The sequence below is a fragment of the Alternaria dauci genome, chromosome 4 (assembly GCF_042100115.1).
Source record: "Alternaria dauci strain A2016 chromosome 4, whole genome shotgun sequence".
Lineage (NCBI taxonomy): Eukaryota > Fungi > Ascomycota > Dothideomycetes > Pleosporales > Pleosporaceae > Alternaria > Alternaria dauci.
Window position 1 is genome coordinate 1,044,762 of NC_091275.1, and position 23,661 is coordinate 1,068,422.

At 53.2% G+C, this 23,661-nt stretch overlaps 8 protein-coding genes across 8 annotated transcripts; 5 read left to right on the top strand and 3 right to left on the bottom strand.

The window, feature by feature from the left end:
• ACET3X_004925 (uncharacterized protein) lies at window positions 1–3,030 on the top strand (the record flags this gene model as incomplete). Its single annotated transcript, XM_069451074.1, has 8 exons — window positions 1–88; window positions 143–199; window positions 320–457; window positions 513–731; window positions 794–1,479; window positions 2,506–2,707; window positions 2,851–2,946; window positions 2,996–3,030. The coding sequence occupies 8 exons, from the start codon at window positions 1–3 to the stop codon at window positions 3,028–3,030; spliced, it is 1,521 nt and encodes a 506-aa protein (XP_069306969.1).
• Window positions 3,031–3,530: 500 nt separating this feature from the next.
• ACET3X_004926 (uncharacterized protein) lies at window positions 3,531–5,359 on the bottom strand. The gene is made up of 4 exons (XM_069451075.1): window positions 5,133–5,359; window positions 4,940–5,067; window positions 4,569–4,790; window positions 3,531–4,513 (listed from the first exon to the last, which is right to left on the bottom strand). The coding sequence occupies exons 1-4, from the start codon at window positions 5,287–5,289 to the stop codon at window positions 3,680–3,682; spliced, it is 1,341 nt and encodes a 446-aa protein (XP_069306970.1). The 5' UTR covers window positions 5,290–5,359; the 3' UTR covers window positions 3,531–3,679.
• Window positions 5,360–6,530: 1,171 nt separating this feature from the next.
• On the top strand, window positions 6,531–8,307 carry ACET3X_004927 (uncharacterized protein; the record flags this gene model as incomplete). The annotated part of the gene is made up of 4 exons (XM_069451076.1): window positions 6,531–6,784; window positions 6,836–7,410; window positions 7,469–7,915; window positions 7,970–8,307. 4 exons carry the CDS (start codon window positions 6,531–6,533, stop codon window positions 8,305–8,307), a joined length of 1,614 nt encoding a protein of 537 aa, XP_069306971.1.
• Window positions 8,308–8,997: 690 nt separating this feature from the next.
• On the top strand, window positions 8,998–10,516 carry ACET3X_004928 (uncharacterized protein; the record flags this gene model as incomplete). Its single annotated transcript, XM_069451077.1, has 2 exons — window positions 8,998–9,281; window positions 9,381–10,516. Exons 1-2 carry the CDS (start codon window positions 9,056–9,058, stop codon window positions 10,514–10,516), a joined length of 1,362 nt encoding a protein of 453 aa, XP_069306972.1. The 5' UTR covers window positions 8,998–9,055.
• Window positions 10,517–11,895: 1,379 nt separating this feature from the next.
• Window positions 11,896–13,997, top strand: ACET3X_004929 (uncharacterized protein). The gene has a single exon (XM_069451078.1). The coding sequence runs from the start codon at window positions 12,609–12,611 to the stop codon at window positions 13,599–13,601; it is 993 nt and encodes a 330-aa protein (XP_069306973.1). The 5' UTR covers window positions 11,896–12,608; the 3' UTR covers window positions 13,602–13,997.
• A 91-nt stretch (window positions 13,998–14,088) lies between these two features.
• On the bottom strand, window positions 14,089–15,273 carry ACET3X_004930 (uncharacterized protein; the record flags this gene model as incomplete). Its single annotated transcript, XM_069451079.1, has 2 exons — window positions 14,089–15,039; window positions 15,091–15,273. The coding sequence occupies 2 exons, from the start codon at window positions 15,271–15,273 to the stop codon at window positions 14,089–14,091; spliced, it is 1,134 nt and encodes a 377-aa protein (XP_069306974.1).
• A 1,585-nt stretch (window positions 15,274–16,858) lies between these two features.
• Window positions 16,859–18,368, top strand: ACET3X_004931 (uncharacterized protein). The gene has a single exon (XM_069451080.1). The coding sequence runs from the start codon at window positions 16,938–16,940 to the stop codon at window positions 18,216–18,218; it is 1,281 nt and encodes a 426-aa protein (XP_069306975.1). The 5' UTR covers window positions 16,859–16,937; the 3' UTR covers window positions 18,219–18,368.
• Window positions 18,369–18,725: 357 nt separating this feature from the next.
• On the bottom strand, window positions 18,726–23,341 carry ACET3X_004932 (uncharacterized protein). The gene is made up of 3 exons (XM_069451081.1): window positions 22,472–23,341; window positions 19,335–22,422; window positions 18,726–19,281 (listed from the first exon to the last, which is right to left on the bottom strand). The coding sequence occupies exons 1-3, from the start codon at window positions 22,705–22,707 to the stop codon at window positions 19,276–19,278; spliced, it is 3,330 nt and encodes a 1,109-aa protein (XP_069306976.1). The 5' UTR covers window positions 22,708–23,341; the 3' UTR covers window positions 18,726–19,275.
• Between the last annotated feature and the right edge of the window lie 320 nt (window positions 23,342–23,661).

Genomic DNA, 23,661 nt, shown 5'->3' on the forward strand with positions numbered 1-23,661 from the left:
ATGTCCTACTACAACGACGCGTCGTGGAACACGCCTGCTCCCGGCCGGCAATCGTCATGGGAGCAGCCCCAACCACCCTCGCGATCAGGTACCGGCCAAACGGGTTTCAACGGTGCAGGTGCAGCGATTCACATGGATATAGGCACGAGCTCCACGGTCAACAGCGAGGTCGCCAATGCCTTTGCCTCGCAGTTTGAGGGTACGTTGCTTCTTGTAGTGGGGACTGTCAGTGCCAATGCGACCATACGTGGCAGTGACAGGCCCCATGGTAACCGTAAACGAGCCCTGTAGCCGAGTGGTGCTAACAACAACACCACAGAGGTCGACCGCGCCATCGAGAACCTCGCCAAGAGCGGCAAGCCCTTTGGCCCCGGCTTCCCTCCTACGCCCATGGGTGCCAACCGCCGCGAGTCCATGCCCATGATGGGAGGCGGCCCCCGCCCATACCCCGACTTCGGTATGCCGTCGTGCTCATGATAGTGTCCCACCCACATGACTGACATGTGATGCAGAGCAACAGCGCATGGGCGGCCCCCAGCGCCACCACTCGGTCAGCGAGTACGACGGCTCCCGCTCCCACTCGGCGTCCAACGTCCAGGGCTTCTACCAGAACCAGCGCTATGCGCCGCGACCCAACGACGCAGACCAGATGGCACAGGCGAAGCGACGGATGGCGGCTCAGCGTGAGCGTGAGCTGCGCAACTACCATCAGGAGCAGCAATACCACAGAAGTAAGGACTCGGAATCTGGGCAACAATAGAAGCAGGACAGTTGGTTGACTAGGGTAATACAGACGTTTCAGGCTCAGCCTCCAAGTCCGACCGCTCCATGAGCCCCAATGCCATGAATGAAGAGGAGCGCCGCGAACTCATCGCCCGCCAGCACCGTGCGTTGTATGGCGAGACTTCCACCCTGTACAACAGCAACCCGACCTCGAGCCAGGATGTTCGCGTTCAGACTTCTCAAGCTGGTCGGGGTCCGTCTCCCCTCGCCTTTGATCCTTTTGGCATGCAGGCCCAGAACGCTTCTGGTGAGGGTTCCGTCCAGATGCCTGCCCGGGACAAGGACGTTAGTGGCAATGCTCAAGATGCACGTGCCAACAGCACCTCGTCACCTTCTGGTAGCCAGAACCCAGCCTTCAACCTCTTCGATGCTCAGCAGGCGAACCGCACCTCCAACTCATCGCCCGGAGGCTCTCCTCCTGTGCCTGGCCAGAAGTCCAACGGCTCTGGCGTTGCCCCCATTGGCACTCGCCCCCAGAACCAGAACCTGCAGCAACCAGGCGGCGCCATGGGCAAGCGCGCAAACTCACCTCTGCCGTCGCCTCTTGGTTACAACTCTTACAATGCGAGCGAGCAGAACAACATGTCTACGACATCGGCGTCTATGAACCCTTCGTCTACTGTGACTGATAAGGGCGTTGGCATTTGGAACAACGGACCCTGGAGCAACACGCCTACGCAGGGAGTGCAGGCGTCTGTTTGGGGTTAGAAAACGGAGTTTTGATTTGGGAGATATGATGCACATCTGGAGTTACTGCATTTCAGGTGTCTCGGGCATACACACACAACCATGGGTGGTCCTGGTCAATGGGTGGTTGGCGAATATTTTCTGTGGGTTTGGCGGTGCTCTTGGGCATATCCGCCTACAGTCCACATGTCTGGGTCTGCTGAAGATAATATACCTTTTCACGGGCGGTTACACGGGGTTTTGCTAGGCAGGTTTCAGGGTCAATACGGGTTTACGGGGCTTGCGGGAGTTTGCTTAGGGATGACTTGCTATTACCGGTTGCCAGCTTTTCGGGTCTGGCTGAGGGCATCTGCATCATCAGACAGTAGGTTTGGTCCTACACGGATGATTTTGGGACGCTACTTGGCCTGGTACGTCTAAAGGTCTAATGGGAAAAGTGGTTTGGGATAAAAGGCCTTGTGGTGAGCATGTGCACGTGATCGTCTCGAGTGTCCTGTCACATAGCATCGCGGTGGTTATGTTCCTGCCTATTCGGGGAAATTGCAACCGTGGTGAGAGCTAGCACGTGACCCTTGCTAGCAGTTCCCTAAGCGAAACTCTCGAGGGTCAGGGTTAGCGCGGCGCGGCAACCCCAGCTCCAGAATCGTGGCCTTTGAGATTCGCCGAGCGACTATCACCAGCTGCTTCCACGACATCTCCCATCACAACCCACCCCGTCTATATCCCACCGGTCCCCGTCTACAGCTCTCACCATGGTCAGTACCGCCCTTTTCGATAATGGAGGAAGCCATTGGACGCATGAGGACACCTAGCTTGCGACACGAAGCATGCGACAGGAGAGCAGCAATGCGAGCACCACTTGCCGGCAGAACTGTTGGCATAGTCTCACGCCCTGTTACTCTGCGAGCTTTGTGTCTTTTGCTCGTCCCGTGGGATCTTGTCGATGCGTCCAACCAGTTCCGTGCCATAGGCCCCATAGGCCCCATAGGGTGGCTGAACGTGAACACCGAACATCGTCACTAACATGGTCAACAGTCTGCCCCACGCGCTACCTCTCCCTCGAACACGGCCTCGTCAGGCTCAACAACTGCGCGTCCTGCGTCGCCAAAGCCCCCGGGTGGCCCTGCGACTGTTATGCGAAGGAAGGCTGCTGCTGACCGCGCCGAAAAGACCGCAAACCTGCGTCCAAGCAGCACAAGGGCAGCCGGTGCCGGTGGTAGCTCAAGCACTATGCTGAGTAAGTGCGCTCCGAGGTGGACACATCATGCGAAGACATGAAAGCTGCATAGAGCGAGCTGTCTGAGGACGACAGTAGAGCATATGACTCGATGCGACTAGAAGAGATGACACTATATGACTTTGGCTAACGTTCGTTTACAGGGCTATACACTGATGAATCCCCCGGTCTGAAGGTCGACCCTGTTGTGGTCATGACCCTGTCCGTTGTCTTCATCTTCAGCGTTGTCGCTCTGCACGGTATGTAAATTCACCTCGCTTTCACCAACACCATACTCACGTTCATCAGTCATCGCCAAGGTCATGCGCCGATTCTCTGCATAAACGCATCGTTAGATGAACCTTTTCCAACATTCGACCGATTCCCCCAAGTTGAGGTTGGCCCTCTATTGCGGCGACCACAACATTTCTCTAAACCTCGATTTGCGATTACCCGTGTTCTTTTCCTTACCAACTGTTCCCGGCCATGGGCACAAGTATAGAGAGCATGGAACGAACCGGAAAAGCTATTTATCAGGATATTCGCCTTGACCGTTGACCCGGGTGGGACAATGAGAAGCTCGTATGGTCAGGGACTGCTAGTTTTGCTTGCTGTATTATAGGTTCGCATCGGAATGAGGAGTTTTGATAACCCATGTTTGTACTGATCTTTGCCGTACTACCGTGCGATGACGAAATCCCAAGATCGCTGAAGCTCCAGCACACAACAGCAGGACAACAGAGAGATGCGACATCCTCATCTTTAACCCTTGCCCTGCCACAACAGAAGTTGATTTCGCGGACATGGCAATTATCGTTGATTCCAAAAGTATTATTGACAGAGTCTTGATTTATAGATATCTATCGTCATGAGTTCGTCCATGTACACTCTCCTCGGTGTGCTACTTGTCACTGACTAAAAATAACGCAAAGTACAGAGGGGTATTCTAACTCAGTTTAACGCAACAAAAGCCCGCCCATAAGATAGCGAGGCTCAGATAACACGACTGGCGCGATCAACCTCGATCTTGAACTCCTCCTTTTTCCCAATCACCAGCTTGGTTCCGGACTTGGGTGCACTTCCTCTAGAAGCGACGGCCTTTTCCATCTCCTCCCTCGTAATGCTTAGGCTCCTGTCCCCGACCCAGATCTCCGTTTCATGTCCACGATACATGTGCGCAGGACGAAAGTGCTCATCTGCCGTCATCAAGATCTCAGTTGGCACAGGTGGAGATGCTCGAGACGATGGACTACTCGACTGCATCGGTTCGAGGGAGCTGGCGTGATCTTCGTTTCCCAAGGATTGTTTACTCGTCCGTCGACTGGGCAGGGTGTCCATTAGATAGGATTCCGAGATGTTATCCGTAGACCCCCTGTGATGGTGGTGCGCAAGTCCTTGTCTCCTCGGCGGTAACCCGGAACTCGCAGTCGTACTAAGTCCACTTTCCATGCGCATCTTCGACGTCCCACCACTCGAGCTGTGTCCCTGTCCATAGCGCTTGAATGTACTGGACACGTACTCGTTATCGAAAGGCTTGAGGAAGGGCCCCATGCCTGTGATTGTGGACGACATGATTGCGTAGCCCATTTGCCATTGCGTAGCTACGACGTAGTCAAAGGTGAAAGTGCCTTCGCGCAGGCGTTGGTCGAGGTAGTAGAGGCGCACGCCTGCGATGGCGATGACGGGGAGGCGTGCGCTGAAGGCGAAGATGACGAGCAGCTTGGTACGGAGACGCATTTGGAGGGAATAGATTAGGTGGACAGCGCCGAGGAAGATGAAGAGTTCGGTTATGATGTCGAAGGCGCCTATACTCAGCCATTTTGGCCACTATTTGGTTGTAAGTAAAGATAAGCAATAGTCTTCCGGGCTTGGTATTACTTACCCTGTTCGTGCAGTTGTCAGCATCCGTGAAAGTTTGCGCAGGGTTACATGGTATGGCGATTAATATGACCGACACCAGTCCCCATACACAGGACAAGGCTACGAGTGACCATGATGCGATGCGATGTGCTCCACTGAGCGATAGTCGTAGGTACAGCGCAAGCACTGATAACTTCGAGGCGAGTATCACAAATATGTAGATGATTTGCGAAGCGAAACCTTCCTGTTGTGAGTGTCAGCCATGGTGTTCCCAGCTGTTCGGCTTTTTGCTCGGGCGGCAGCTTTGCGTAAACGCCATAAGGGTGCAAGGAGCCGACACCCAGGCGCAGATCCAGGAGGATCACTGAGTCGCTTAAACTGAACATCACTTACATCTCCAAGCTGCTGCAGTTGCGATATTGGTATGCCGGCCAGTGAGGCGCCTAATCCTAGATTTACCAGGTGGAAGATGATTCCCGATTGCACAGTATCCAGTAAGGTTGCCGCTGTGAGCCACCAGTCTGCGCACACAAAATCAGCATATTGCCTCGACCTGTGCAAGTAGTGCAACGGAAGGAAGCCTTACCATCAGATCGCCATTCTCTCGACTGCCAACGCAACCATACTCGGATCAGGAAACAAGACCAGACAAAGGCCAAGACAGCTGCACCGGTCACAACGATCAGGCCGCGCTTGTCATCCGCTGTTATAACGTACGGCGGAGGGATCACCTCTCCCGCCATGGAGTATGAGGGAGAAATACAGTGGGTAAAAGTACGACAGACAGGAGGCCATAAGCTATGAGCGATCTCTGACGCACAGCCCGAGGGTACTTTGGGCTCTATACAGCTAAAGCCGCGTCTGACATGACCTATTTCTCCTATAGTTGAATATCTCACGCCAATAAGAGCCGGCGCGGATCTTGCTGCCCGTTACCCTCGTTGCACCCTCCCTCATGCTCGTCGCTTATAGGAGGACCGACTGCAACCCATGTATACGGTACACGAGAGATCGGTTGAGCAAGGCTCAAGATGCTAAGTCCAAGGCTCTAACGCATAACCGTCGATTCGCCTTTGCTGGCGTTAGCGCCACCGTGTCGCACACGAAAGGCGCGGCGTTTGACGGCATGCCAGCCGCAGGCTGCAATACGCTGACACGAGGTCGGATACGTCGCGGATACCGCCAGGCCTAGCTCTGCGTTCACGATCTACTGAACGGTTGAACAAGTGAAAATTCTCAAACCTTACCACTCCCCCGGGTTTTTCGCTCGGCTGCCACAGACGGATTCGATGGTAATATCCGTCCTAGCAGGCGAACGGTTACAGAAGCAACAAATCATTCGATAATGCGCAACTCGCCAATCTGGGGATGATCCTGTTTCATCAGCATGCGAGGCGGCAGAAGGTCCAGAACGAATTCTTCCGAAGCTGTTACGTGACTCCCGCCTCTTACGGCATGTCATCTCGGCGTGTTTTGCTTTTTCTACGAGCCGCGGTAGATGTGGCGGCATGCAATCAATCCACGACTCCTGCGTCTCTAGACTAGGGTCCAACCGCACCAGCCCACCATAACAGGAAGCGGGCCGCGCTCTGTCGCGCTAGCGGCAGACTGGTCGGACGTGAGAGGACAGCACGCCACACCGTACGACGAAGCCGGACTCGACGCCATCAGCACAGCGACGATCTTGTTGGTTGACAGGGGCCCCGGTCCCGCTTGGAAAAGAAGATACCTACCGGGTGTGCGATGGGGGCTTGATGCTAGTGGTCCCACCTGTGGAAGCGGCAGACAAGACCTTTGGCACCAGCTGGGCCAGTCCATCTCCCAGCTTGTGCATGCAGTCGTGTCCGTGTGGGAAATCCCTTTCCTTACTTTTATCGCAGAGCTTCTCTGGTTCCATCGCTACCTGTTTCTTGGGCCCTTATTTTGAGTTTATTCGTGGCGCTGCGTTCCTGCATATTCGCTTCCTTTTCGTTGTGCTTTGGGTATGGCTGCGTTCGAGAGCCAGCCGCTTGGCAGTATGGACAAGCAGGCCACTTTGGAGTCGCGAGCGCATGCGACGAGATCCATCGATGGAGATGAGGGCGAAGAGTATCACAACTCCCTCAGGGGGTACACCAGAGCCGACCACGCTGATATGGAGCGTATGGGCAAGGTGCAGGAGCTGAAAAGAAATTATCGACCGTTGTCAGCGCTGGCGTTCACGGTTATTCTACAAGGAACGTGGGAAGTTCTTTTGACGCAAGTGACCTTGATGCGACTGACAGGGAACAAGAACTGACAACATCGTAGCGCAACCTACCAAGGTCTCCAAGATGGAGGTCCAGCAGGTCTCATCTGGAGTTTCGTCTGGACCTGGTTCGGCTTCAGCACCGTCATGCTGTCACTTGCCGAGATGGCATCGATGGCACCAACTGCTGGTGGCCAATACCACTGGGTCTCCGAGTTTTCACCTCCCAGTGTCCAGAAGCCATTCAGTTACTTCATCGGCTGGATGTCAACGTTGTCATGGCAGGCCGGTACTGCCTCAGGACCCTTCCTTGTCGGTACCTTGATCCAATCTTCTGCTACTGTCATGTACCCGGAATATGAGCCTACCAAATGGCAGGGTACACTCATGGTTATCGCTGTGACCTTCTTGGTCTGGGTTCTCAACATCTGGGGCGCAAGAGGCATGCCCATCTTCCAGAACATCATGTTGATTGTCCACGTATTTGGTTTCCTGGCAATCATCATCGTCTTCTGGGTTCTGTCGCCACGGGCTAGTGCTGAAGTAACATTCACCCAGTTCTACAACGGAGGAGGCTGGAACTCGAATGGCTTGGCGCTCATGGTAGGCCAAGTGTCTGCTATCTATGCTTGCATCTGTAAGTATACCTCTCTCCCAAGGATCCTCCTAGAAATTGTGTTAATGAGCGATCACAGGCTCCGACTCCGCAGCCCACATGGCCGAGGAGATCAAAGATGCTGGCAAGACTGTCCCGCGCGCCATGATCGGTGCTTACCTCATGAACGGCTCTCTTGGCATAATTTTCCTCATCAGCTACATGTTCATGGTTACCGACGTCGAAGCTGCTCTCGAGGGCGACTACCCCCACATGTGGGTCTTTGCTCAAGCCGTGTCCTCCGGTGGTGTGGTAGCCCTCAACGCTATCCCCACAGTCCTCATCTTTGCCGGTACTGTGACCTTCAACTTGTCGACCTCGCGTCAGACTTGGGCATTTGCCAGAGATAGGGGACTGCCATTTAGCGATTGGATCAGCCAGGTGAACCCCAAGTTGGAGGTTCCCGCGAACGCTGTGAGCGTCACCTGTGCCATCACGGTTCTACTCTCGCTCATCAACATCGGCTCAGACACTGCTTTCAATGCCAGTACGTTTTCCTGCTCATACGCATAATTCTTCGACGATAACTAACGCGCTTCAGTCATCTCTCTCAATGTCGTCGCTCTTATGATAACCTACATGTTCTCGATCGGCGCTGTCCTCTACCGACGTATCCGCCAGCCCGAACTCCTCCCCAACTGCCGCTGGTCCCTCGGAAGGTGGGGCGTCCCCGTCAACATTGGCGGTGTCCTGTACTCCACGCACGCTTTCTTCTGGTGCTTCTGGCCTGATTCCACACCTACAACCCTGGACTTCTTTAACTGGGCTTCTGTCATGTTTGTTGGCGTGGCCTTTGTCAGCTTGATCGATTACGTCGTTAGAGGACGTAAGCAATACAAGGGCCCTGTGGTCCTTGTGGAAGGATTCAAGGGGGAGTGACAGATGCGCGGTTTCGGCGAGCGCATCGGGGAAGAAGAGGGAGAAGAGATTGACGAATTACTTGGGTTCGACACTAATAGATCTGACGATGAAGACGAAGATTGAATATAGACTTTCTCACCTTTTACCACCTTACACTGATGTTTTTACGTGCAAAGTTAACGATGAGGAGTTTGAGTGTCTGACAGCTACACCGTCGCTGCATGGATATTTCCTTCTGTGACCATCAAAGACCAATGTGCTTGTATTACGTGAAGCCTCTGGCGTGCTCACCAGCTGGATGCCTTATGTCGGAGTAAATTACAACAAATCAACAAGGCGTTTCGGGGTATATGTGACCAATATTAGGCTGTTTCGGAATGCTGTTGAGCGATCGTGTCCTGAATTGTCACCTTGGCGGGGACGCGAAGGATGGCAAGATGCAGGCGGGGTGGGGCATCAGATAAAATTTGCACCCGGGACTTGCTCGGATCTGATAAGATGAGCGGCTTTCCGCCAATCGCATCTCGAGACACCGCGTCCGCAACAACGGATCGCGCGTGAAGTCATATGTAGCCTAACAACCGGTGTGTTAGTTGTTAGCCGATTTCCGATGTCGGTCTGATGTCTGTGTGGTACGATGGCGCCGTATAGAAGTGGGCGTTCTGCCACATGAGTTCACAATCTAATCAGATCATCTTTCTCCCATCCCACCCTGCCATCTCTCCAACACCCCCACGACCCCTACTTATCAGATCAAATCTTCACAATGAGGCTTCAAGGCGTTACAGACACACTGGGCAACCTCAGCCTATCAAACCCTCATCGCGTACTCATTGTCGGCTGCGCATACGGCGGTGTCTCTGCTGCCATCAACCTCCTCGACTACTCACAAGGAAAGGCCCGACAGAGTGTCTACCCAGGCCCAGATTTCCAAGGTGTGCGTAGTAGAAGAGGGGTTGAAATTACTGTCATCGATGAGCGTGATGGTTATTGTGCGTCACTCTACCCCATTAGCCGAGGCTTGACAACTCCCTGTCCCCACCACGTCACTTCGCGCTACGAGAGCTTCTACTAATGCTTGTGTCTTGCAGTCCACTCAGTTGGCGCACCGCTCGCCCATGTTACACCAAAGTACACAACCCATATGTGGAAGAGGTTTAGCCACTTCAACGAGCTAAAGCACCCCAATTTGCACTTCAAGCACGGAAGTGTCAAGAACATCAACCCCGAGGCCAAGGTCGCAGAATGGCAAGACCGAGATGGCAAGACCCAGCAGCAAGCGTACGATTACCTTGTCATGGCCACCGGCCTGAGGAGACATTTCCCTGCTGTGCCAAAGTCTGGCAGCTTTGAAGAGTACCAAACAGATAGCAAGGCCTTCATCGCGAAGATCACCGGCGGTGATCCATCGAACTGTGAGGGCAGGAGAGTTGTCGTGATTGGCGCTGGTGCTGTCGGTGTCGAATTCGCTGCTGAGATCAAGCAAAACTACCCGCAGATTGATGTCACACTAGTGCACTCACGAAGCGAGGTTCTTTCTTCAGAACCACTCCCGTCAGATGTCAAAGAACGCGCAAAGATCTTGCTCGAAGAAGAGGGCGTCAAGCTGGCTTTGGGTAACCGGGCAACCGTCACAGAGCTACCAAATGCCCAATTCACTGTCACACTGGCGAACAATGAGACAATAACAGCAGACTTCGTCATCGACTCAACGAAGAAGGGCACACCAACTACCGATGTTTTACCTACGGAGTGTCTGAATGAGGACAAGGAGATTATGGTAGACCAGTCTCTGATGTTCAAAGACACCATTGCAAACTCCTCCTCTCACTTCGGTGTCGGCGATGTGATCGCATGGTCAGGCATCAAGCGCGCGGGCAGTGCAACAGTCATGGGCCAAGCTGCTGCACAAAATATTTACTCCGATATACTCAACTCCGAACTTGCTCCCTCATCCGAGAAATACATCAAGACAGAGCTGCCGGCATGGGACGCCGTCATCGGTCTAGCGGTTGGCAAACAATGTCTGACCTACGACCCCAAGAACGGCATCAAGTATGGTGTTGAGGTTATGAAGGGATACTTTGGTGAGGATCTAGGCTGGTCGGCGAACTTGAAATACCTTGGTCTCACAGATGTTGTGGAGAGGGCAGATAGCCCGGTGGAAGATGTGGAGGCCACGAAGATGGCCGACGTGGGCATCAAGCCAGTCACTGCACAAGCATAGGCATTTATAGACAAGAGTCTACGTAGGCGTTTGGGCATAGGTACATGACAGCGAATATCATTTTTATACAATCGAATCATAGTCTTACATATCACGCATCCGTTGAACATCCCGTTGCCTGCGATGTATACAGTAGAAACGACCCGACTGGTTTTGGGTGTGCTCCAGGTTAGGTCGACATGGCGTATCCAGGCATCCGCATCCATATATCTGGACATTCTCGGCGCTTACATGGTGCATATAGGCCGTATAGTCGTAGGGTACAAATTCCAAGTTGGGTATTCCAGACATTAGCATGGTTCACATTTCCCAGGTCAAAGAGAACAACGGCCAGGTCGATGGAAAGTCGGCACCCCTTGTCGTAGTGTTCATTAGTGGAACATCAGGCATACATCTCCAGACATACCCGAAGGCTTTGGAGATAAGCAACGCACTGCAGTTTTACTCGCGGATCTGCTTCGCGCAGGATCTTCTTTCTCTATTACGCTCTTCAGGTCGCGCACGCATGATGAGTGCACGTGCGGGTAGGATGGAGGGTGACTTCTTCAATGCAGACGATCTCCTGCTCGAAGCCCCGGGTACGCTCGGAGCCATGGCTTCGGTAAGACATATGGGCAGCATGGATTTGCGCGCCCTGGATTGTATCGCTCAGATGCTAGAGATAAAAACATCGTTTCTATGCAGTGTCATATAGGTAGTGTGCGGACGGGACACCACTTCTGCAGGGTTGAGGAAAGGCCTCGGGGTCCGTGGTTGACTGCGACTTTTGGAGAAAAGGGTATATCGTTGGGTGCAGGCGTTGTTGCGGGGAAGAACACAAAGGGCAGGAAGGGATGGAGCCTGTTTCTGGTGCATCATGCTTATGAGATGACGCTGAGTGAGGAAAAATCGATGAAGTTAAGGGTCAGCGCGCAGGACAAAGTTTGGGCCAAAAGACGGGAGATTGCTGGACCGTATGTTTAGTTTCTCGAGTCTTACGTACATCTTGCTCACTAGTCTATTGAACTCACTGAGAGGACATTGCAATAACGGCTGAAAAGCAGATGCGTTGGGATTCATGGAGCTTGCGGAGATCCGCAAATAGCCTTTGTTGTTGATTGAGATGGTGAAGTGAGGCTGTTCAGCTATCATCACCAGAATGTAAGATTTCTGGATTTTAGAAATTATGGGGTTGATTCGTAACTGTTGGAATATATTTAGCAATCGCGAACGACTAGGAAAGCGACGGACAAGTACGGGGGATGAGAGGCGTGGCTGCAAGTAGGGGACGCTAGGGAGGTGGATCCCGCTATACCACATTCCGATCCCGTTTCGCTGCACGTCAGTTCAACGTGCAGCATGCAGCATGCATCCCAAGATAACCCCCCTTATCGTCACTCATCTCACGTCCATCATGGAATGTCTGACAACGATGCAGCAGTTTCTACAGACACCACTTGTTCTGTGTTGTGGCCATTTGTGCTCATCCGGCGGATATTTGCCGCGGCATCCTGCCTCCCGTTTCCAATCTCCCGCACAGCCCGGCGCTCCGGAAAAGGGGCCACGGTGGCTCGTAACGCGATGACCCCAACGGTTATCGTAATGCGTGCCCTTTCACGATGACGCGATCCTGTTATCATGTATCAGGAAGTGCTTGCGAAGGCTTTCAAAGCAATACATCCGCACATATCATGCGCATTGCAGAGATTGCGTCCGGGAGAGTTAATTGACGAGTACACGAAAACAACAACTTGCGCCTGCGCCCGCTTGCCACCCGCATTCCGATATGCTCTCAGGCGTTCTAGAAGCGGCCACTAGCTCATTTCCGCACATCTTAGATGTGAACGCCTGTTCGCATGCTGGCCGATGCGAGAAGGGGCGTGTCATGGTTGCACAGCTAGGCACCAGAATAATGGGTATCCATCCGAGGCCCCGAGTAAAGTGTTCATCTCTTCCACATCGTGTTTACCTCTTCCATTTCGCATAGTGTCGACGCGCGCGCTGTGTTTTTTGTATCTGTAGTATATCCTGACCATACTCGCGCATTTAGTACGTTGCATTCCAGCAGGCGTGCATTCGGTCCGAGTCATACAACCCCAGATTTTGCTATACCATGTTTCCCAGCGTGAAGGACCGAGCGCGGCAGTTGTTTGGAGAAGCTGCCATACCCGATACTGCTCCACCACCTCCGATCGCCACTGGAAGGAGAGGTGCGCCACTAAAGGTGGCTGCAGCGACGAAGGCGACCCCAGAACCCAAGACCCCTGTGAAAACCTCCAGAGCCGACACAAGGTCAAAGAAAGATGCCGCACCCGTGGTCGAAGAAACACCGAAAGCCATAGGCGCGTGGCCGAGTCCTTTTGCTTCACTCACCACGAGAACATCGCCACCAGCGACCACCACGCCGCCAACGCCATCGAAGTCGAAGTTGCCGTCGTCTAAGACAGCTGCCGCATCGAAGCCGTCCGCACCTTCAAGGTCAGAGAAGCCTTCTAAGACCGAGAAGTCGGAAAAGTCGTCAAAAGCCGAGAAATCGTCAAAGTCTGACAAAGCTGAGAAGGCTGCGAAGGCCGAAAAGTCATCCAAATCTGATAAGAAGTCAAGTTCGCGACCCAAGACTCCTCCGACTCCCAAGCCTTCTGGATCTTTTTTTGGGGGCGCAACTAAGACTGCTACGCCTGTGAAGAAGAAGGCCGAGTCGAAACCTGCGCCCGAACCCAAGAAGACCTCGCGCCCTAAGCTCGATACACGCACATCCTCCCGTCCAAAAATGGAGCGAAGTTCTTCAACCTCGTCCCTTGAAGACGACGACGAATATGGCGATCTCCGCGCTGCCTGCCTTCGAGAAGTATCCAACGTTACCGGTCTCAAGGGAAAGAACCTGGCGATATCGTTGCGACAGCGATCCTCCGGTGGATGGTATGCGGCGCTGAAAGACGTCGGCGCGGATAAATATCTGAAGATGTGGATGAACCGCGACAAGACATTCGATACCCAGGACGAGGCGTTGGAGGCCTATTTGGTGTTTGTCAAGAAGATGAACACAGACATGAAGCTCTTTGGACCAATGAGCCCAAAGACCGGGAAAACCAAGGGTTTTTTCTAAACTTTTGACGAACAATCCCACGTGTCGACGTACCGACGCAACCGAGACGTGTTTATGAGAACACGCCACTGTAATATATGTAACACTACTACGGGATCCGGGATTTTTATTCAGCGAGGCGTTTGGATCCTTCTGCGAGCCCTTGCTCGACCTTGTTGTAAGATATGTAAGACTACGCGTTATTTGGATTTTGTTACCGGCGTTAAGGACGACGAAACGATCTTGCGCGGCGACTTACTGGGTCGGTTTGATTCGGTTCGCTCTATACCCCACTCAAGATCTTTCACTCATCCGGATGTGGTCTTGTTCGTCGATCGAACAGAAGAACACGCCACTTGCATACATTTGTAATCTCTAATACGTCTTTCCGGTCATGCGACTTTATCTCATTGATATCTACGGACATGTAGTTGGTCAATCAAGATCACAGTCCTCAGATCTCTGATCTGTCATAGCTTTGGTTGTCCCTCGAGTCAGTTTTCCCCATCTAATCTGGGCCATCTATATCCTTTCCCAAGAAAGGATACAGATGTTTTACTCCCTCAAAGTCCCCATCGCTAACCGTCCATCGTACGTCGATGATCTCCAAATCGTCTTTCGTGACCTCACTCGGTGGATCAAACCCAATACCGCGATCCCTCCAGAACGCCAGCGGCACTTGCATCACGTCCTCTACATCCGCTCCATCATTGGCAAACTCTGCAGAGGTGTACAGCATGATAGACTCATCGTCAAAGTCCAGATCGTGGTTGACGAACAAGGGCCAGTCTTTACCATCCTTGTGGTCAGGATCATAATGGTCGTTTGTATCAAAGTCCTGGATAGCCGTAAAGTCGTATAGTAGAGCTAAACGATAGTCGTTGCAAACTTGCTCCATGCTGTGCTTCTTCGCTGCCTCGACTTTGGCTTTGGCTTCGGCGTAACCCCGGACTTTGGAACAGTCAAAGCGAACGTAATCGTCACGATCATCACGCTGATGCTCATGCCAGAAACCGAAGATATGACCCAGTTCATGAGCAACAGTCGTGTGCCAATACTCTGCCGGGTACTTGTTCTTGAAGTTGATACTGAGATGCATACCATGGCGACCCGGTTTGTCATTCCATTCCGCGGGGATGTAGCCTGTGACCGAAGAAGCCTGCACGTCGGGGCTCGTGGATTCCTGGATAACGGCAACGTCGTGTGGATAAGCATCATTCCAGACCCAAGGATCGGAATCCTTCTTGCGTTGGTTGTAGCAGTGGGGCCACTGGCCATGTTGGACCTTGTACTCATGAAACTCCAGTGTGTGACCGTTCTCGCTACCAGCGTCCCCGATCCTGTCTGTCCAGAGTTTCCAAGCGGCGTTGATATCGTCGACGAAGTGAACGCGGGCGTTTACGTCTTCGAAACAGTAAGTTACTATGCCACCGGGCCATGTTGTGCGAGGCCGTCCAGTCTGACTCGACGGTTAGCTAGACAACGTATATCTGTGTGGATCTAACTATACCATTGTCACGACCTCAGCCCATCTGCGGTCCAGTGACGAGGATTCGTCACGAGACAAGAGCAGACCGGAGATCATCTGTGATGTTGTGTGGGTATCATTGGCTAGATACTCGAAGCTGTTGAGGGGTGGTGGACAAGCTGCCGCCGTTGCCACAAAGACAGAGAGTAAGGACCAAAACATCATTGTCGCAGTTGAGTGGTGCAAAGCTTGTGTACTGGAACTTCCATAGGTAGCAGACAATATATACACAATTGCAAACGCAGGCACCCAGCTCAGGCAGTAGAATTTTTAGTTGGGCGAGCGCTCGCCTGTCAAAGCGCTCTCCCAAGAAGGCGATTTCGGGCATTTCAGTGAATTGTTGGTTCTGTTTGCAACAAAGGAATGTGATAGCTTACCGGACCGTGTTGGGCTGCCTAGACGATCGCATTGTGCGTGATTCACTCCCGATTGCTACTTAATATATGTGGCAAAGACTTGTAACGTCATCTCGTAATTTAGTTACATTCTTGTCAATGCATTCTTGGTGGGCCACCAAGTCACTCCGTCCAACGAGATGCTGGCCTAGCCCAGCAAACACAATTTTCAGAAGAACCAAAACATCTCAGCCAATAACGTGTTTGTCTTGGGTCAGTTGGATACTAAGATAGCAAAATATAAGCCTTGGTCATGCTGTTCGAAAGAATGTGTCTGAGAAAATGGCTGATAAGTGTTTGTTCTCGAGTGAGAAATATCTCAATCAAACAGAACTGATTGGTATACGAAAAGAATGATCGTGAAGATCAGGACAGCACGGGTATTAAAAAGGATTTGGATATGGCAAGACTCGAACCCGCATCTCCTCACAGGCCGTACGTACCTGCGCGTCTTCTCGGCGTAGGCACAAGAAGGGATGGCGTCTTGACCGTTTAGACCACATACCCTTTGATTGGCCTCCATTCCAAAGAAGACATTTTAATACGCGTACAGAAACTCCAAGGTTTAGAATAAAGAAGCGCGGGATAGCTCGCGTAGACTTCATTTATGCAGGTGATGTTTGACCCTTTTTGCCTACTGGGTGTATCCGGAGCTCTTCGCAAACGACAAGATGGCAATAGAAAGCTTCGAAGCCGTCTACCAGTTGATTCAGCGCTCTTCGCGAGATTCCTCCTCCCCGAATCTTTCCAATCGAAAGAGATAACCATACTCTCCAAGTCGAGCTCAAACGAGGGTCCCTCTTACTGTCATCCGTAAGACTTTTATCGAAAAAATCTGCAAGCCTCAAATAGAATAATAGTTGGAATGAACCCCGATTCTCACATGGATAGTTTATACATGGGTTGATCTGTGTATATGGGTCATCGCGCAGCCATTGCTCCCTGAATTGCTGTAATAATTGCCGAACATAGTGCCTGATGATATGAAGAAGTCTTCGGTTTGTACGTGAGAGCTTCATACATGAGCAATGAATGCGAGTTATGTCAAAATGGATACCTTGACGATCTGGCGAGTATCTTGTGAAAGTGGCACGAAGTCGCAGCAGCATGGTTGTAGTAAAGCCAATAAAGTGATACGTACACCGGAAACACCACAGCTGGCACACATGGCCCAAATAATGACGGTAAAAGAGGACAGAATTTTCGATTGTAAAACAATCATGTTTCCGATGGAGGGTGGGCAAGACCAGAGTGAATTACCCTATAGCTATTACATAAGCAGACCCTGGAGACTAGCGCGTGGAGCTCATAGTCGTGTCGCGACCGTTGTACAACTACCACCACTCTTCCAGCCTTGCCATATACCGACCTTCTCGCACCTGACCTCGTGCTTCCCTGTGAGCTGCAAACAACTCGAGGCTCCGCTTTCCCACGATGCCGGCCACGGTCCAACCATCGCACGCGCCGCCACCGCAGATCCCAGGCTTCCAGATCCCGAACGACGAGGCGCATCCGCTCAAACAAACGGTCGCCGAACTCCTCGAGCGCGACAACCTGCGCTTTCCCGGAGCGCAGCCCGTATCATTCGCACGCGAACATGTTGCTGAGCTTCAGCGCAATGAATACTTCATGTGCGAGAAGACGGACGGCTTGCGCTGCCTCCTCTTCTTACACTGGCGCGAAGGACCAACTGGCGCTTTCGAGCCTGTGACGTTCCTGATCGACAGGAAGAACAACTACTACAACGTCGAACCTCCCTTTCGGATACGTCATTATCTGCACCCAAACGATCCTGAGCCCTTCTTGTTCGGCACCATCCTCGATGGCGAGCTGGTCCACGATCAATACCCGGGCGAGCCTGCCCCGCGTCTCAACTTCTACGTTTTCGACTGTCTGGCCGTCGACAGTACGAACGTGACGGGCAGGACACTGGACAAGCGGTTGGGTCGGCTACACGACTGGGTCATCAAGCCATACGAGACCAACTTGACGAGGACGTTTGGAAAGAATATCACACCGGCGGACCTCAAGCCGTTTGCGCTCAAGGGGAAGAAGACCTACTCTGCGTATAAGCTCGAGGACATGTTCAGCAACATCCTCCCAAACCTCAGACACGGCAATGACGGCCTGATCTTCACCTGCGTCTCCACGCCCTACCAGTTCGGTACCGACAGACACATTCTCAAGTGGAAGCCACCACACGAAAACACTATCGATTTTAAGCTCCGGCTCGGCGAGTTCCCACTTATAGATCCACAAGACGGCGAAGACGGTCTCATTGCCGACTACGACGCAATGCCGAGTCCCATTCAACTGCTCGTCCAGCACAACTCGAACCACTACGAGGTCTTCGCCACCCTGTCTCTTACCCCAGCCGAGTGGGAGACACTCAAGTCGCTCAATCAACGTCTCGACGGCCGTATAATAGAGTGCTACCGTACAGAAGGCGGGCAATGGAAATACAAAGCGGAGGCAGATGGTACACCACGCTGGCGAGACGATAAAAAGGACGCGAACCACATCAGCACTGTTAATAGCGTGCTGGCTAGTATCGAGGCTCCTGTAACAGAGATGGATTTATTGGCCAATGCAGAGAATATTAAGCGGGAAACTTACCGCCTGCAGGGCAAGCTAGATCAATATCGACCTCCCCAGGACGGTGAGCGTGACGCTAAGAAGCGGAAGTATAGCGACTCAGGCTTGAATGGGCATTAATAGAGTGGTCGTTTTTTTCCTCTCTTCACCACCAGGTGTCTGGTGTGTACTACCAGCGTATCATTACTACTTGGATACAGGCGTTTGTTATAGGGTTCCGGCGCGTTCAGGCAGAATATGATACCCACGCTTAGTTTACGTTGATAAGGGTGCTCAAATTGATTTTGTTGCTCCTATCGCTACCTTGCATTAGATGCGCAGTGGGCCTGCCTTTTGGTCTTCATTTCGTGCCTTGTTGCGTGAATCCAATCTCTCTACGAGACATTTTTTCTTCTCTGTGTCTTTGTCCTTTCTATCAAACCTCCAAGCTTACTAAGTGGCCGCCTTCTTCGTCATTGCTATTGTACCTTTCTGTACACTAACTGCAACAATGACAGCATATTGTATGAGCGTGCACTGCATCAGCCACATACCAATATCATCAAGCAGGAGTGCGAAACATGTTGAATGGACTCATTCCTGAGCCGTACATGGTCATGCACGCAGACTGTTGCAGTATCAAGACAGGGATGATTGATAAAATGAAAAAGGCCTCGATTCTATCTAGCCCGCAAGCTCGAGCTCGGTCCGCCTTCCATACAGGACACGGAAGAAAAGAGGTGTCCAATGACCCAGTCCCAGAACATGCCATGTAGTGGTACTTTTCCATCGCATATGTCATTCCACCTGAACACTCATATACGCATTCATATCGATACAATGATCGTCCGATCGATCGACAGAGCCCAAAAGGTGGGCCATCCACTCGAAACCGACATACAAAAACGCTGCTCAAGATACGCCCCTAAACACCAAGTAATGGCAAAGCGAGTGACGAGACAAACACCACCAGGCCAACAGTGACGTGTCTGATTGAGTACAATGAGATGAAATTCGTAAAGTCTTAAGACGCGTAGAGAAGCATTGGGAAGTATGATGTATGTCTCTTTGCATGATGCTCGCTAGCAGATGCATGTAGGTGAAGATTCGAATCATATACAAGAAGATAGTGCTGCTTTTCCTGGCAACACCACAAAATCCAAGAGAAGATGGGAATCTAAACCCTCAGGCGAGGCGATTATCTCTGAAGAGATGTTAACGGCGAACGCTGTTCGCAGGGGACGCATTTCTGCTTACTCTGCCACGTCGCTGGTTGCCTCCAGCGGCCTGTTGGTGCTGGGGTGGCATGTACATGCCGTATGGTGGGTACATGCCTGGCATGCCCTGACCGGCGAGGTTGGCGGGCTGCATCATCGGTGATCCGTTGAAGCTACCGGGACCTGCAACGGGCGAGGCGTTGCGATAAGCATCCATACCCGAAACTGGACCTTGGAAGCCGTTCATCTGAGGGTAAAACTGACCCTGTCGGGCCAAGAGCTGCTGGTATTGCATCTGCTGCTGGTTGTTCATAGCCTGCATGTTTGGCATGTACATGGGTCCACCGCCCATTGGGTACTGCTCAAAACCGTTGGACTCCATGCTTGTTGAGCGCTGCAGTCCAACAGGGTCAAAGCCAGGAGCCGCTCCTTGGTAGAAGTTTCCTGGGTTTGGAGGTCCAGACGCAATGCTATCCTTCGATGCTGGTCGGGTTGCGGAATGCTCACGATGACCAGGGCCTCCACGAGTGGAGAGACCAACCTCATCCATAAGTCGCTTGTAGCCTTGTTGTGGCTGTGCCTTGATGCGCAACAGAACATTGCGCACATTTTGTACCACATCCGCACGAATCTGCTCATCGAAGAACGGAGTCGTCAGCACCTTGAAGATCAAGGTGGCACCGCAGTTTTGGTCGGCCAGGATGCTTTCCAGCACTTGATCATTGGGAGAGAAGAACAATGCTTGCAGGATGGTGTCGCGAGCTTCTGGCTCATTGCGCTGGTTGATGATCTTCAACACGGTGAGATACGCAACCTTGTGTGTGCAGAGATGAACAATGTGTGGGACGAGACGAGGAGCCAACACAGTGCGTCTCCTCGGGAAGGTGCAGGTGTCGAGGAACCAGGTTAGAAGCAAAGCACCGTTCGCATTAGTCGCGAGCTGGACGCTGTGGAGAGCGATTGCAGCAGCTACCATGCGCTGCTGATCCTTGGTGGCATAATGGCTCTCCAAGCAAGCTCGCATGGCACGGGCACCGAATCGGCCCTGAGCGAGATCCCAAAGTCTGCCCAGCATAACCTCGAAGATGAAGTCGTTGAACTTTTGGTACTTGAGGCAGCCTTGCATGACGTAGTTGCCAAACTGATCGAGGAAGAGCGCCATAGCATATGGTCGAACAGCATCTACGACCATCTTCTGCATAGTCTCGGACTTGGAGACATCAATGATCTTCTGGGCAGCCCAGGTTCCGTTCTTGTGCACACCAATCTTAGCGAGATGGGGAGCAATCTCGCGAAGCATGGCTTCCTTGGTAGGCTCCTCGCAGAACTCGAACAGCTTCTGCACTACAGTGTTACCGAGGTAGTCGGAGGACAGCTCAGCGATTTCGGGGAGCATGGCCATGGCGATGTTCTCAATGTCTTCCTTGGAGCAGGACCCGTTATCGATGCGCTTGCGGATCTCTCGCAGTCTAGGAGCATCGTGGATACGAGTGTGGCTTGGCTCCTCAACAGATGGGATCTCGTCGACATAGTTGTTGAATTGGACAGCCTTCTCAACCTTGTTAGTGATCCGTGTCTGCTCATCGTCCGTGGCGCCCAACTCCTTCACAATCTGGATAATGTCGGTGCGGATGTCGCTGAGCTCAGGGGTTTTCAAAGGAACGTTTGCAGGGATGCTGTTCATCTTGGTAGCAGTGGCAGAGCCGGCGGCGCCCTCAGCCTGAGCCTTTGACATTGGGTCAGGGCTCGGGGAAGGGAACAAACCGTTGTGACCGGGAGTAGCCGCTGCACTTGGAATCTTAGCGTAGCCAATGCGGACGGGACCAGCACCTGGGAAAATCTCCTTTCCATTCAAAGTCGATTTCGCTTGAATGGCGCTCTCGAGGTTCTCGTAGTTGACAAAACCGCAGTTCTTGTGGGTAAGCACTCGGGTAGACTCGATACCACCATACTGGGCAAAGATGACTTGGAGCGACGAGACCGTAGTTGACGAAGGAATGTTGCCGAGCCACAGAGATCGAGTAGGTCCTTCCAAAGTTCCATCATCGCCCAGGTTACTGCCTGGCAAGTGGAGCTTCTTGACAGCTTCAGTAAGGTTGTACTCGGCGTCCTCGGTCAAGTCACCAGATCCCATGCCGTTTTCGAACCGTCCCATAGCGGGGAGGTAGTTGCGCATCATGCCCCGCGAAGGAGCATCTAGCACACCGGCAGTACGAGCTCGTGGACGCGCATTGGAAGCAAGGTTGGCGAATGCTTGCACTTCAAGGTTGTGCTGGCGGACAGCTTCGTGGATGAGGAGTGCGTTGGCCTCTGCTGGGGTTATGGCACCGCTGTATCCACCGTACTGGTCCTCCTCGTCTTCGGCATACTTCTCCTTGGCATTGACAGAGTAGGATCGGAAGCGATTTGCGCTATTTGAGTTCTGGCTGTTGGCGTTCCTCTGGCTTTCGAGGAGGAGCTCGATGTCGGACGGAGCCAAGGTTGCCCGCGCAGGCTGGGGAGTATCAACTAGACCAAGGTAGTCCAGAGTCTTGACATCAGTGTCGGCGAGCGAATCACGCGAGAAGGAAGACCTAGGTGAACCAGGCCCGTTGGAGGGCACAGAGGCAATGCTGTGAAGTGTGCTGCTGCGGTCACGGCCGCTTGACCAGCCGTTGGAGAAGATGGGATTACCAAAGGCGGAGTTGGAGGGAGGCAAGTAAGCACCCGGTCGCTGAGGCATTGAGCCAGCGCGAAGACGCGAGAGCAGTGCGGACTTGGCAGCTGCGTTTGTAGATCCAAGAGCATTGAAGCTCGAGCTGTCGGTTGGTGTACCTGGGCCGGGCTTGAAGGGGCTCGTCGAGGGCGTTGGTCGGGAGCTCTTGGGGAGCAGAGAGGCGCCGGACATGAGGCCGGGAGGGGCAGCGGAGGGGGAGAAGCGTGAGGGCAGGGTGCCAGCGCGGGCACGGCGACCCGAGGCGGGTGCAGCTTGTGTAGTGTCTGGCATGGCGTTGTTGAAGTCTGGGAAGCTCAAGTTCTCGCTGTTGGGGGATTCTGGAATAGTCTCGCGCAGCGGCGTCGAGTTACCGCTGGTAGGAGGTCCCCACATTTGCGGAGTTAAGCCCTCCTGTGCCTGAATCTCGCGTGCACTGTCAGGGTGTTAGCTCGAGTCGAGACTTGTTTCAGGGTGCGACATACCGTTTGGAAAATAGTCGGCCGCCATAGTCATGCGAGGGGGATCCATTGCCGAGCCTCGCACCCGCAGCGGCGGCACCCAGTGGGTTCGCGGCATTGCCGTAGGAGCGGAGAGAGCCACTGTTGGGGGGCTCGACAGGCGACGTGTTGCCGGTGGAGGAGCCCGAGTGCGGCGGCTGGGGCAGCTGGGGGATGTAGTTGAGGTTGATGTGATGTTCGGGGCGGTTGGTGGGAGCCATTATGGATTACAGACGCTGTGCTGACGGGGGCAGTCTATAGGGGAAGAATAGTTGTAGTGACTCGGTTACCAAAGCCAGGGTAATGGTGCGAAGGAGGGTTGGTGCCGGCCAAAGGAATGTGAGGCGGAGAGGATTACAGCCAGCAAGAGCGGGCTCAGCGCAGCCTGTGTGTACGGTGGAGACGACGACACCCGTTGGATCCAGTCCAGATGCGATGGTGGAGCTGCAGACAGCGGGCTGTTTGCCGACAAGGAGTGACGGGGGATTGGCGGTGGTCGATTATGGACCTGTACAGCGGCAGGCGGGCGCAATAGACAGATCACCGGAGTGCCTGGAGAACAGAAGTAATAGGATTAAGCGGACAATGGCCGATTAAGCATCCGAGCTCGGTACGAGGCCGATACAGCTAGTCGTCGCAGGAGGCGAGGGGGGAGGGAAGCGGGCGATGGAGCGATGGAGCGATGCGCAACAGAGCAGAGGGAGGTGGTGAGGTTCGCTTGATAGAAATGGGGAGCCACCAGGAACACGAGGGAAACTAGCTCAATTGGGCGGGCTGGCAGAACAAGCACGTTACAGGCTACGGGCACGATCTACGCGGTCGGCTACGCGTGCACGAGGGACTGTCCAACGTCGAGTGAGGGCTCCCTATGGCACGGCAGCATGCGCATTGCTTTTGTAGAGCATTCAGGGGCATCCAAATCGTCGACGTTTTCTGCAATCGTGTCCTGGGGTCGGTGGCCGCGGGACGAGGGCAGCGCATGCCCGCTACCGTCTGAAACACAGAGGCGCGTCGAGAGAGTCCGTTACTCCAGAATCTGACGTGGACACGGTGTGCCTTTGGCCGTTTGCCAGCCGTGATTGGCCCGTTGCTGCTAAACATGGATGAACGTGCACTTGGGGGTCCTGCATGTCGACAGAGGGCCTATCAAACTTTGTTCTTGACCAAGCTGCTGC

Coding starts and splice junctions, on each gene's coding strand:
- ACET3X_004931 (XM_069451080.1), top strand. CDS start 16,938: ATGCCGGCCACGGTCCAACCATCGCACGCGCCGCCACCGCAGATCCCA.
- ACET3X_004932 (XM_069451081.1), bottom strand. CDS start 22,707: ATGGCTCCCACCAACCGCCCCGAACATCACATCAACCTCAACTACATC. Junction 22,423..22,471: donor GGCCGACTATTTTCCAAACG/GTATGTCGCACC, acceptor ACACCCTGACAG/TGCACGCGAGATTCAGGCAC.
- ACET3X_004929 (XM_069451078.1), top strand. CDS start 12,609: ATGTTTCCCAGCGTGAAGGACCGAGCGCGGCAGTTGTTTGGAGAAGCT.
- ACET3X_004926 (XM_069451075.1), bottom strand. CDS start 5,289: ATGGCGGGAGAGGTGATCCCTCCGCCGTACGTTATAACAGCGGATGAC. Junction 5,068..5,132: donor GAGAGAATGGCGATCTGATG/GTAAGGCTTCCT, acceptor TTGTGTGCGCAG/ACTGGTGGCTCACAGCGGCA. Junction 4,791..4,939: donor AACTGCAGCAGCTTGGAGAT/GTAAGTGATGTT, acceptor CACTCACAACAG/GAAGGTTTCGCTTCGCAAAT.